At 34.2% G+C, this 14,497-nt stretch overlaps 1 protein-coding gene across 1 annotated transcript; it reads right to left on the bottom strand.

Moving 5' to 3' along the window:
• Positions 1-3,601: 3,601 nt before the first annotated feature.
• Positions 3,602-13,145, bottom strand: LOC114170541 (PAP-specific phosphatase HAL2-like). Its single transcript, XM_028056040.1, has 3 exons — positions 12,732-13,145; positions 5,074-5,761; positions 3,602-4,075 (listed from the first exon to the last, which is right to left on the bottom strand). The coding sequence occupies exons 1-3, from the start codon at positions 12,883-12,885 to the stop codon at positions 3,772-3,774; spliced, it is 1,146 nt and encodes a 381-aa protein (XP_027911841.1). The 5' UTR covers positions 12,886-13,145; the 3' UTR covers positions 3,602-3,771.
• Between the last annotated feature and the right edge of the window lie 1,352 nt (positions 13,146-14,497).

Below are 14,497 nucleotides of genomic sequence, written 5' to 3'. Positions count from 1 at the left end.
ATGAACTATTATAATATTGGATTCATACTATGGTGAAGTCTTATGTGACTATGTCCACCACTTACGATCTTCTCTTTTGTTTCTGATGCTGCATTGTAGAAGGTTAAATTAAATTTTGTCTGAGTTTTTTTTTTAAGTGTGAAAGAAGAAAAATTGAAAATAGGTGACGCGGGAGAGAAAATGCAGAAATTAAAAAGGAAGAATTGATGCGACATGAAGCATATAATGTACATGCATTAACTTAGGCTTTTCGTAGCCTAAGTCTAAGTTTATAGCAAGCTACTGGATGGGCCACTTCATGCACATGCATAACTTAGGCTTTTTGTAGCATCTAATATTGATTATGATTTTTCCAAAAGCTACTTTCCATGACCCCATGTCGCAATGAGTAATGTTTTGATGCTGATTTTAGAATATTTGTACATAACTACTTTGGATATGCATCTGACTTTTACTCCTACATTTATTGTTTTGTATCTAGAAGGTGCATTTAGTTGTTTTTTTTTTCATTAGACATGCTTAGGCTCTGTAGACCATTTCAAGAACCTTACAATTTAGCTTTTGATTTAATTTAATTATACTCTTGTCTAACTATTGTTGTGAATGAAACTAATTTGTTAGAATGATAGGCATGGATTCTTCTCTCCAAGATTTGCAAGGTCTGATGCATATGGCAAGGACCAATTTGGTGATTCAAGGCAAATATCATAATTGGCTCTCAAAAGATTAAAGTATTATATGTTGCTTCTTAGAAAAGTTCCTTTAAACAAAGATATTAGGACCCTTTGAGAGGCTTACTTTTATTTTATGGTTTTAATTTCTAAAGCTCAAATTAATAAAAGTGTTTTCTGCATTATTTTGTCTACATTGTTGACCATTGCATAATTAAGCTTAATCTTTTGTATGTTCGTGGATGCTCGTAGGTAATTTTGCAGGGATAAAGTTATAATGTCATTTTTGAAATTATTGTGATTTGTTTGATATATTTTGAAGAATATTTTAAAGATTTGAAATAGCTTATGTAAAAATTTATTAACTTCTCATGAATTATGTTATTCAGGATCATTTATTTGGTAAAAAAGCTAAATAGACGTAGAAAGTGTTTTGTTTTTTTATTTAATTAATATATGGTATTGATAATAATAAAAGAAATATTTTTTTACAAATTATTTTGTCATTTAAAATAATATGAAAATAAAAATTATATAGTTTTTAAAATTTATTATTATTCTTTTTGTGAAATTTCTTGCAACATTATTAGTAGAAAAAATATGCTTGCAAATTCATTTTTGCAGGAAAATTTACCTGTGAATTTTTTTGCAAGAAATTACCTGCAAATTTAAAATACACAAGAAAGTTATTTGTGAAATGTAAATTTGCAGGAAAAAGTACTTGTGGTTATACTTACAAATTTATTTTCGCATGAAAAGTTACCTGCAAATTTTAAATATGCAAGAAAATTACTTGCGAAATGTAAATTTACAGGAAAATATACCTGCGATTTTTTGAATTGATTTTTTTGTAGAAAAATTTGCTGTGAATTGTTTTTTCGTAAGAAAATTTGCTGTGAATATTTTTTATAAAAAAATTTGCAAGAATTTTCCTGCGAATTTTAAACTTTCCTACGAATTTTAAAATTTCCTAATAACTAATTATCCACGAAGGTATTACCCACCAATCAAAATTTATAAGAAAATTGGCAGGAAACACTTTTTCTACAAATTTTTGTAAAAAATTTGCAACAAATTTCCCATGAAATACAGAAAATTTTAGTAGTGTTTATTTCAACGAACATACCTTTGTCTCCACATATATGATTAGAACATCTTGAGTCCAAAAACCAAACATTATTCCTTGTGACTCCTTTTTCTGTAGTAGCCATTAACAAAAGCTCTTCCTCTTCATCTAATTCTGCATAATTTGCTTCTTTGTTCCACTGCGGACATTCATATGGGAAGTGGCCCAAATTGTTGCACTTGAAGCACTCCATTGTAGCTTTTGAGAAGGATTACCTCCCTCTCACACATCCACGACCTCGGTTGGTTCCTCTTCCTTTTCCCCTTCCTCTACTACTTTTTGACGTGAGGACTTGCTCATCTTCTCAATTGAATCTTTTGAACTTTTGTTAATGGACCACCAAGATGCTTTGTAGTTCATCAATGAACATTATTTCCGTGTCCTGTGATTCTTCGGTCGAGACAACAATATAGGTAAATCTTGCTGTCAAGGTTCAAAGTATTTTCTCCACTACTTTTGAGGCAGACGTATCCTTGTTGTTACTTCTCATTTCATATGCTAGTGCCTTTACTCTTGCAAAATATTCTATAACAATTTTTCGTTTCAATCATTTCAAGCACCTCAAACTCCCGTCACAATGCATTAAGCATGAACTCTTTTTACTCGAGCATTGCCTCCAAACTTCTTTTCAAGGACTCCTAAACAATGTGGAATGTACTCTTATCCAAGACTTGTTCAAAAATGGAGCAATCAATAGCCCTACAAACATAGTGCGTGACTTTGTGATCCTCATTTATGGACTGCTCCAATTGTTCCAATTGTGCCTCAGTCAGGATAGTGCCTTCAGTTGGCTCTTCAACACCATTTTTTATCAATTTCCAGAGACCCTTTACAAGAAGTAAATTCTCCATCAACTCACTCCAATGGTCATAATGTTGACCATCAAAATAAGGAATCTTTGCTGAAAGTTTTTGTTGTTCATCTTCGTACGTGGGAAGCTGCGACTGCCCAATGGGGACTCTTGATACCAGTTTGAAAGAATATGAGATAAGTATACTTGCACTAGAAACTGATTCCTTTATTGAATCATAAAGGTTGCTATTTAACTTATTCCTCTCTTAACAAATACATAAAACTAGCCCACGTGATCTACATGTCTACGGTTGAACTAACAAGAAACAAAGTGCTCTTAGGATTTATTCATCATCAAACTATAATAAAAACCTTTTCATGCCGCACTAGGAAGCCCCAAATGGATAATGCTACAACTTTATTTACTTTCTTCGTGCACCTCCATAACTTCTTCCTGCATTTCCTATAACTTTTTTCAAATTTTGTTCTTTTCAAATTGTATAAATTTAAAAGTCATATTTTAATTTTTGGACTGTACATTTAAAAAATAAAAAATAAATTTTGAAACACATAATCTAGAAATCATTTTTGACTTTTTGAATTGTGTAACCAGATGTAATTCAAAAAATGACTTTCAAATTTCACAATCTAGAAGTCCTTTTGTTATTTACACTCTCCAAAAAGCTTTCGAATTGCATCTGAAAGTCATTTACTTCCGGATTGTACAATCTTAAAAGGACAAAATGAAAAAATATATATATATATATTATAGTGAAAGTTATTTTTCCATTATTCACCATAAAAGGAAATCAAAGTGAAAACAATGTAACATTGTAACTAAGAAAAACAAACAAAACGTTTTGTCAAATCAAACACTCCTTTGAGTGTTTAATCGATGGTTATAGTTACACTTTTATCATTAATCAATGATTATAATTACACTTTTATCCTTTTCAAGTATACTCCCTTCTTTGACAGAAGAGCTAAATCCAACGTATAAATATGTCATCAGTTTAATATAATATGCTATATCAGTGGGAAACTTAGCCAGCTACTGTGTCTACCAACATGCATCACAAAGTTTTGGAATGAAAAACAAAGGAAAAAAGTGATTGAAAAAAAAAGACATGTTGCAGTTTGGCTCTACCAAAATTTTGCCTCATTGATAGAAGAAAGGAAGGGTCATAAATTTGAGGAGTCCCAGCTTGCATAAACAGCACCAATAAATTTTTCATGTAGTGTTACACCAGAGCATGCAATTATACCTCTGTCAAGACCTTCTAAGTACATTCCCTTGGAAAAGTCCAGAGGGCGCCCTCCAGCATCAGTTACCACTCCACCAGCCTCTTCAACAATCACAACACCAGCAGCATGATCCCATATCTTCTCCTTGTACCCACACTTTGCAAATTTCATGAATATCTCTGCATCGCCCCGTGCTATTGCTGCATATTTTACCATGCTGTGCACGCGCAAGGGCTGTTTTCTGCACCATATTTTCACAGAGAATGATTCAATCCCAGCAATAGTGTTGTTTGAAACAGAACAATTAATATGAACATTCAAAAAATGTCATAAATTCAGGTCCAACTCTGAAAGAAACTGTAAACAAGGAGTTTTGGAGAATAGCAACTTCTTCTGAACCTTTTTACCATGAATCCATGAAATTATAGGACTAAATCAGGCTAAAAGTAAAGTGCTTAGTTCTTAATTCCTTTCTAGGAAAAACATTAAAGTTCAAGTTCAAAATAAGAGTTTTAAAAAGCTTTCAAACTGGAAGTTTTGTTTGAGTTTATTAATTAGTTCTGGTCTAGATGGGAGGGAAGGATGCTCAAGTATGTGCACTTAATCTTTAAAAGTTAACTCAGATTCTTTTTTTTTTCTTTGTATATATATATATATATATATATATATATATATATATATATATATATATATATATATATATATATATATATATATATATATATATATGTATGTTGTTTTCCCCTATTTTCTTTAATAAAAAATAAACTTCATTTTAATAGGAGTTTTTACCAAAATGTGTTTGGCCTATCTCCTTTCAAGGGAAAGTAAAGCTAATAAAGTTACGCCAAGCACTACCTATGTTATCATAGGATAATCATCAGTTTAATAATTCATTTATAAACTTTCCAATGTTTGCAGTAAAAAATTATACATAAGAGACAAAGCAATTCTATGGTTGATAACAACAGATTTTTCTGCTCATTATAATTTCTATTGAAGTCCAAGAATTACAACGCTTGGTTTTTCTTTATATTCTTTTCACTACTAGCAAAATACTACAGCCATAACTGACTAATTTCCACTTGTACTTACCCTATTGTTATTCCAGAAATAGATTCTGTCATGACAGTTAAATCTCTAAACCTTTTAACACCATGTTCTAATGCGCTTATGTAGGAATTAGTTTCAGTTCAGTGAATTAGTGAATTTGAATGAAACAAGGGAAAATATACACACCTAAGTCCCACACTGTGAGCAAGTCCAGCTGTGAATGAATGGTTAGAGTTTGCCCTTTCCACTGGTTCACAGAGCGTTGCCAATGTCGGATCATCAATCGAAGAAACACGAATAAGTCTAGCACGATTTGGCCATTCCAGCATTTTCTCTCCATCAATCAATGACTGCAACCAAGCCTCGCCACTGCCACTTTTCGCGTACAATACGCATCCTTTTCCTCCGGTATCAAGAGTTGCTAGAGACGATTGCGGCGTTGTTTGGTGATGCTGGTAATGATAATTAAGCAATTCTGTCTTTATTGGGTAGTTAGGACAACCAAGAACTCCAAGAACAACTTTTCCATCCTCAATCAGAGCAAGAGCAACAGCATACTGATCCCCACGTACAAATCCTAATGTGCCATCAACAGGATCAAGTACCCAATATCTTCCACTGGGCCCTCCAGTTGAGTTGCAACGGGCAATGGCCTCAAGAATTTCAGTTGATCCTAGAGTTGTCTCTGGACTTTGAAGACCATACTTGGATGCAAAAGCTAAAGACTCATTCACAGTGTTCACAACATTATCCAGCAAGCTTGCTGATTCATCCTTTGAAATGGTTTGTATGTCTTCTTCGGCCACAATTGACACGTTTTGAACTCCAAATATTTCTGATAATAACCAACTAATGGTTGCTTGAACACTAAAGTCTTCTCGTGCCGAGATATGAAATGGAATAACCAGTCAATTAACAGTAAGCAACATTTTGCCCCAGAAACAAAATATGAACATCATGAATGAATTTGCAATATGCAAGGATAAAATAGAGCCTACGTAAAATATCCCAATTTCAAATATGGCAGATTTGTTTTTCTAGTGCTATAGGAATATAAACAGCTAGCTTGGTTTGACCGCAAAATTGTGATCACCTCCAAAATGTAGGATATAGCCACCCAAATATGTATGTTGAGTATTATTATGAATAATTTGAATTGACAATCGATTTTTATAATCAAAATTATCAATGAAAAAGTTAGCCAAATTTTATAGTTTGAAACACATTGTTACCTAATAAAAAAGGATCAAATTTATCCATCTAAAATCAACTAATAATAATAATATTAAATAGATAAAATGAAGTCCCCACCACCATCATGTTACACAGGATGAGGGTCAAAAATAGAAGACAAACATGAATAGTGAAAACTAGTTCTATGACTCTCATAAAAGATAAAAAAGTTACTTCTGTGAAATCCCATAAACCCACGACATAAACCCCATATACCGGGTGAAACTAAAAACAGTAAGAAAGGGAATTTCAAATTGATTTTTAAATGGAAACGATAAAGGAAACATCAAAATTCATGGTATTCATAAAAATACTTTCTACCAAAACTTTAGTGATAGGTTTTATGTTCAAAAAAACTGAGAAGCATGAAATGGTGGGAAAGTGCAAAGGAGACTAACAGGGCAGAGGAGGGTTATTTATTTATATAGAGAAGGGGAAACTCAACAGTTACAAAAAGAGAAAGTGTAAATGGAAAGTAGACGGTTTCTTTGTTTGTTTAAAGGGGAAACACAATAAATTTCTACCTTCTCAACTTAAAAAAAATCACCGTCTCCACCCTCATTAACACTGTTGGACCGTGTCGGAGCTCCAATGTTTTTTGAATTTGAAACTTTAGTAGTGTTTAACAAGTGTCGGACATGTGTTGGTGTCAGACACATGTTGGAAAGAAGGCCATGCCATTGAAAAGTTGGGTTCATGCTTAATAGATTGTGATAACTAATAATATCTAGAGAAAAAAATGAAAGAGAACAATGGTATTAGCTTGACTTTTTGAGGAGAAAATTGTGTAAAACATTGAAGCTTGGATCTTTGGACTGATAAGAAAAGGTAAAAAAAAGTTCCCATCCTTATGAAGTGCCACAATACAGGTCTAAAAGACAAGTTGGAACTTAGGTAGTCATTATTACAATAGTTTATAAAGTTGTGTTGCATTTATCTGTAACCTAGAATCCTAGGGATTATGTCTGACTTGACCTCACAAAACCAATGATAAGGTTTGCCCTCACCTATATACTATAAATTGTTTCTCTTTCCTTGAGCATATATATGTAACCTAGAATCCTAGGGATTATGTTTCTCTTTCTCTTTCCTTGAGCATATATATTAAGTGGATTTATGTCTGACTTGACCTCACAAAACCAATGATAAGGTTTGCCCTCACCTATATACTATAAATTGACCTCATCTCTAGTATAGGTGGAATTTCTATTATACATTTACATATACATACATATATATATATATACATATATATATATATATATATAATGTATGTATATATATATATATACATACATTATATGTATATATATATATATATGTATGTATATGTATGTATATATATATGTGTGTGTGTGTGCGCGTATATACATATATGTATGTACGTACACACACACACACATATATATATATATATATATATATATATATATATGTATATAAATGTATATATATGTATATATATGTATATATATACATATATATACATATATATACATATATATACATATATATACATATATATACATATATATATATATATATGTGTGTGTGTGTGTATCAATTTGAGTAAGAGATCCAAGTTAAGATCTCCCAAGCTCTTTTTCTCATATGTACACTCTTTCAAGTTGGTATCAAAACAGGTTGATCCCACTTTTCCTATATTGTCTTGCAAGAAAATGTCTCTGCCACTGTCCACTATCTTTGGCCACCATCCCATTATTGTTGAACTCCACCTTTTTCTCCAACAACAACTGAATCTGAAGTGTCTCTACGAGCCATGCCCAATTTGACTGGTTGTGAAGGCTAGTTCTCTCTCACTTCAAGTGCCACTAATCTTTGTGACTCAGTCAAGTGTGTGTAGCCTGCATGCCACTTTCTTGTCCCTACAACATCATCGCACCACCACCAGCACTTTCGTTGGCTTCTTTTTGGTGTGTACACATGGCCTTTAAATTATTGACATGTGTGACCTCCTCTCCTCTCTCATTCTTAGTCCTTCTTTTCCATGGTGGCTCCTCCCCCTCCCCCTACCCTCTCCCTCTAAGGTGTCGACCCCCCTCTCCCCACCCTCCCTCTACATCATTTGTCTCCCTCTCCTTTTTGCCTTATCTATATTCAAGCAACATTATTTCCTTTTTCTCTCTCAGAATGGAGGGGACCATGTGGTTTTTTATTTTGTCCTCACTCATAGAATGGAGGACACCATGTGTGCATGTGCCTATGGTTGCCTCTTCCTTTTCTGTTCATATGTATCAAGATTTATTTTTTTCATTCTTTCCAATTTTTTGTTGGTTGTAGTGGTTTATTTTTTTCTTTGTCTAGGGTTTGCTCTAAACCCCCCACACACCACTCACCGTCCTTTCACTTTTCTTATAAATTGTTCTTTTTTATTTGAGTTTGTTTTAGGTGGAGCATTTGTTTCTGATATAGAAGCATCGGGCGATAATCAAGGTAAAGCATACTCTGCAGATATTCTATTTGGGTGTTTTTCTTATTCACTCTAACATTCGGGAACCAAATCGTGTTACATATTTCAGGTTTTGATATTGTTACTTCATTGATGAATACTCCATATGTACTTGATTTATTTAATGAAAGATTATTATAAGCTTGTCTATTTGTATATCTTTCTTGAATGAAATAAAAAATCAATTTAGAGAACTTATCGATATCTTCAGAATACTTTTCCTTTTTTATTTTTCAACTATTTATGAGCTCATAGAATTTTACATCTATTCACTTGTTCTCGTACAACTTAGCAGAATAGTATAGAAAAAAAAATAGAGACACTTAGTTAAAACAACAAGCACCTTATTATTTGATGCTAATATACAATTCATCAATTCATCAATGGGATGATGCTAACTTAATCGCTTTTTCTTTTCAATACAATATATTCTTTGTGCCTTCATAATAAAATTCTTTATTCCATTATGTTCAAAATGAACATCTATCTCATGTTACTCCTTGTGTCATTGGTTGGTTATGTGTTTTGTATATGACATGTCTCCAAATCTGGATAAACTCTATACAAGGGCCATCAAATGTGTCATCCTAGGATATTCTCGCCTACAAATTGTTATTCGGTAAAACTAGGTAAAACTAGATATTCTCGCATACGTGGGACTTAGTTCCTTTGCCACCTAAGTAGAAGATAATTGGTTGTTCATATGTGTACACCATTGAAGTTGGGCCAAATGGTGAAGTCGACTGTTAGTCAAAGGCTATATACTCATACATGGTTTGGATAATGATGAAGCTTTTTCTCCTATAGCAAAAATGATTATGGCTTGTATCTTCTTTATTATATCAATTCTTACTCATTGGTCTCTTCATCGATTGGATATTAAGAATGATTTCCTTCATGGTTCTCTAGAGAAGGACATCGACATGGAACAACCTCCTGATTTTGTTGCTCAAAGGGAGTCTAGGTTGGTTGTAAATTGAGATGGTCTCTATATAGTCTCAAATACTTTCTAGGCATTGAAGTGGCTGAATTAAAGAAGCATTGTGATTTCTCAATAAAGATATGTGTTAGATATCTCGAAAGAAACATGAACGATTGATTGCATACCCATAGATATATAGATCCAAATCAAAGATTAATGGTAGAACAAAATGAGGTCCTCTTAGATCTAGAGAGATACATAGGACTTGTGAGAGAACTTATTTATCTCACTATTATTAGGCCTAGCCAATCTTTTGCAATTGGTGTGATTAGTCGATTTATGCAAGCTCCTCGCATTGATCACTGGAATGTTGTGCTACACATTCTCAAAGACTTCAAAAAGGCTCTAGAACAAGGTCTACTATCTGAAGATAAAGGAAGTGCTCAAATATCTGGATATGGTAATGTTGATTAGGCAGGTCTTTTGTAGAGAAACATTCCAATATTGGATGTTGTGTTTTCACTAAAAGAAATATTAATTCTTGGAAAGGCAATAAATAGTATATAGTTGCTCGATCTTACGTGGATAAAACAATTTCTCTAAGAACCAAGGTTTTGTAAAATTCAACAAATGAGAACGTATTATGATAATCAAGCAATTCTTCAATATTATGTGTTTCACAAGAGGAAAAAACGCATAAAAATTGACTGTCATTTTGTTTAAGAAAAGCTTTGTCCAAGGAAATTTGCACTAAGTTTGTTGACTCCAATGATCAACTTGAAGACATTTTCAATGCCTATACAATTTCTACCAATAATTGAGCTCCAATGTCACATTTAATTGGAGTTTTAAAATTCCCAACAATAAAACTAAAAGAGGAAACAATAAAAAACTAACTTTATCTCCCTGGTAGCATTATCCACTTGGTACTAGGATAACCTATCATTCAAACATACACAAGAAAACATAGAACAAAGGGAATGAGATATGTCTTACTAGATGCTCGAGTAAGAAAATGGAACAAATAACAACAAAACACACAAATATATCATGTATCATTGACACATTTCACACACAAGCACTCTATATATGCAAGGTTGTGCAATTTATGTTCTCAATTTAGGAATGCAATTATCAATAAATGCATATTTTTTGGTTTGTTCAAAGCCTCCAATAGAAGTTGTATGCAGAAATATGTTTATATCATTTAACATGTTTATCTTTATGTTTTGGTACACACTTCATGTAATACTTCTTTCTTTGACTACGATTATGATTATATGTTATTGAATGTTCTTTTGGTTCATGTTACTCTGGGCTGAGAACAAATGGGCCAAGTAGGGAAATGAAAAACTAGAAGGTATGACATGGATAACAGAATGTCCACATGGCAAGAGGACATTGGAGTGAACTATTCTGCCATGATCAGAAAAACAGTGGAGGTCAGAGAACAGAAATTGGGCGAGAAAATGGTTAGGCATTTTCCTTGGGGATAGAGGTTGCGTCTTGCAGCTCTGGTTGTCAGCTTTTATATACTACCACTTTCTATCACAATATATTTTGTTCTCCTATATTAAAAATGTTACAGTGAACATTGCAATAGGTAAGTGAGTAACTACACCAGAAATGCTTAAACTAGGCCAGAATGCCAAAGTCAATTTACTAATAACTTGCATTTCTCATAATTTATGGTTATAAATCTGAGATCAAGGAATCTAAACCTGCAAGAACCATCATATAGATTTAGTGTAAACTTAAAAAATTCACATAATTTCAACCACCAACATAGATTTATACTAGTGTGCATCTGCACACATATTGTACATTTATATCTCAATACAAATTATGCCACAGCTTAAAATTCTGGTATACAATAGCTTACTGATATAGAAACATCTACGACTATTAACCTTTTAAACTCTGGGCAAGAGATAAACATTGAGCTGAGATTTCTCAGACAACATGGGTGCTTCATTTATATTGAGAAAAAGGAATTTATACAATCAGTAGAGGAGATTTGATATCCTCTAATAACAAAGATATGATACTAGAATAAACAAAAATGTTCCCAATAATATATATAATATAGATATTCTTGGTTATATAGGATTAGTTGCTTATTTCAATAATCATAACACAACCTAACAAAATTTGTTGATAACTAGTTCATGAAGTTGGATCATAGCCTCTATCATGTAGTTAGAGTTTGATACTTGCTCTCCTCATTCTTCAAAATAAAACTTAAATTATGAGTATAAGGTAGGTGGGCTTATGCACTGTCTAGACTCAACAAAACATGAGCTTTGATCTAACAGCTTAAGCTTTAGACACAGCTGAAGCTTCTCGACAACTTTAATGGAAAAGTTCACCAACACTTTGAGATAACAAATAGTCAAGCATCAATGAACAATATACTTTTCTCTAAAAGTTGTTTTACATTATAAGGTTCCTTACCATGACCATAATCATCTACTCAGTTTTATAGAATATATCGAGTTAGATGAATAAGCCAGTGCACAGTAGATGTCAGAAATCACAAGTCTAAAAGACACATACGATGCAATTATGATGCCACCATTGACAGAGGATTACAATAGATGAAAAATTATTTAATGATGCAAAGATTAAATGAATGTATCAAGTTATGGCCATAGATAAATGTGATATCGGATAATCTACTTAAGAATTAACCTAACAGTTCACTGTCAAGCTCTAGCTCAATATACCCCAGAAGAACAGAATTCATAAACAAAGAATAAAGAATGAAAATCTTCATGTAAGCTAAATTATCCTCCAAAGACCCCAATTCACCATAAAAATATAATACTTCACTGGATTAATGTCGAAACTGGTCCATCACAACGCACTTGAATACTTTACATAGCCAAGAGAAAGTTTTCTCAATCCCACATAAATCCTCAAGCAACATTACATATTGAAAATTGCGATTTGGCAAAATTTGATCAAAACTGGGTCATCCACTACTTCACCATAGTGATAAAACAAAGTTTATGACAACCTCATTTGATTTCCCACACCAAAACACCAATCTTGCCAGCAACTATCAAACAATAATTCAAATGCACACCTCCCCACACCCCAAAACCAAAAAAGATCATACCTAACAACAATTATTAAATTCGCAACGATCCTATTATTATGAAAACAACAAAAAGAACGCAACTTGTCTTCACTAAAATTAAAATTAAACACAAATACCTGCAACAGTAACAGGAGAATCATCATCCTTGGACACAACGTGATCATTGCTGGTCTCAAGGAGCCTCTCCTGCACCCTCCCGCACAGAGCACACGCCACGTGGACCACCCTCACGGCCACCTCCAATTCTTTGGCGTACTTGTCTTCCTCCATAGCCAAAAAAAGTGAGAAACTCGGGTCGAGAATCAGAGGATTCTGACGTGCCCACCTCGTGAAAAGGGGAAAAGGGAAAGCGAGACTGGAGTAGAGTCTCCTACATGATGGGTTTTGCCGGACACAATGGCATCATTTCCCAAAGCGAAAAGTGAAAGTGAAACGTGGGGTGGCCCTTTCTCGGAGAAAAAGATGACACGAAGCACGTCCAAAGTGGAGTTTCTGGGATTTGGTTTCTCGGAATTGCACCCTCTCTCCATGATAAAATATAGCAAAAATTTTAAGCACCTCATCAACTTAATATCCTTTCTTTATTTTGTCTCGTGTGTATGATCCACCTTTAAACCTTTAATCTACTTAGACGATACACACGGCTAATTAATAAAAAAGTTTCTCTTCATTATTTTAAATAATCCTTTCAATACATATTTTTTAGTTAAATTTTAATAGTTTCAAAATGAGTTATTAATGATTAAGAATACGCTTCTTGTAAGGCCCATTAAAATTAGTTTTATTGCTTTCTGCCCTAAAGTAAAGGGCTGTCCCTTGTGTTTGGGCCTAGAAGTGGCCCAATTGATAAAAACTACTTATGTTACCCTAATGCTTCCACTTTCTTGCATTCACGGACTTCTAGAGCTCTGCTAAGGTTAGCTTTTTCGTCTCGAACCAGTCCGCTCAAGGCTCAAATACTACTTTCTGCTCCATGTAAGTGATCCTAAACCTACTGCCCTTACTTCCCAAAGGTCCTTTTTCATATTCCACTGTTTAGGGCTAGTTAATAACCTTATTTCCCTACTGTTCCGCCAGTTTCCAGGTCCGTCTCTCGAGCTGCTGTGCTCTGGGGTCCAGTGTCGAGGTCTCGTACTAGCCATTTCTAGGTAGGGAAGTTATGGCTTAATCATATATTCTGTTTTTCTATGATTGCTTGGGCGTATTTCGAATTTATGTGGTTGGTGTGATGTTGTGTTTTCTGTGGACGCATGATGAGTTGGTTTCGTTCGGTGTGGGTGACTGTTGCAGGAACACAGTGGCAAGACCTGCTAATCTCGCCCAAGCGAGCCAGTCTCGCCTAGGCGAGATAGATAGGGACTCGCCCAAAGCCCCTTTTACGCGAGAGGCCGCCCAGGCGACCCGCTCAATTTTTGAGCGAGCGAACATCTCGCCGAGGCGAGAGGGGTCTTGCCTAAGCGAGATCCCGCGTTGTTCTCTGGATGCTCTTTCGAGCCCTCGCCTAGGCGAAGGGGGCTCGCCTGAGCGAGACCCTTCAGCCTGAGCGAGGGGTTGGGCGAGGCAATACGCTGTTTGGGTGCTTGTTTATTCTTCGATGATTGGTATTGGTTTGGGTATGAATGTTATGATGAGAAACATGTATATAATGGAGTATTATGTATGCTTGGCATGAATCATGAATTGTAGATGATGGTTTGGTATGAAAATTGGCATGCGAACTAAATGAGATGGGTATTATTAAAGTGGCATGATAACGAGATGAGTTGGGTCCTATGTGCATGGATGGATTATGATGAGTTGGAATGAGTTGGACCTGGAACGTGAAAGGTATTGGCTTTAAAGGTTGACATACTGGTTATATCCTTGCATGGTGAATACTATT

The sequence above is a fragment of the Vigna unguiculata genome, chromosome 11, assembly GCF_004118075.2.
Source record: "Vigna unguiculata cultivar IT97K-499-35 chromosome 11, ASM411807v1, whole genome shotgun sequence".
Classification (NCBI taxonomy): domain Eukaryota; kingdom Viridiplantae; phylum Streptophyta; class Magnoliopsida; order Fabales; family Fabaceae; genus Vigna; species Vigna unguiculata.
This window is presented reverse-complemented; position numbering and strand designations above follow the sequence as displayed.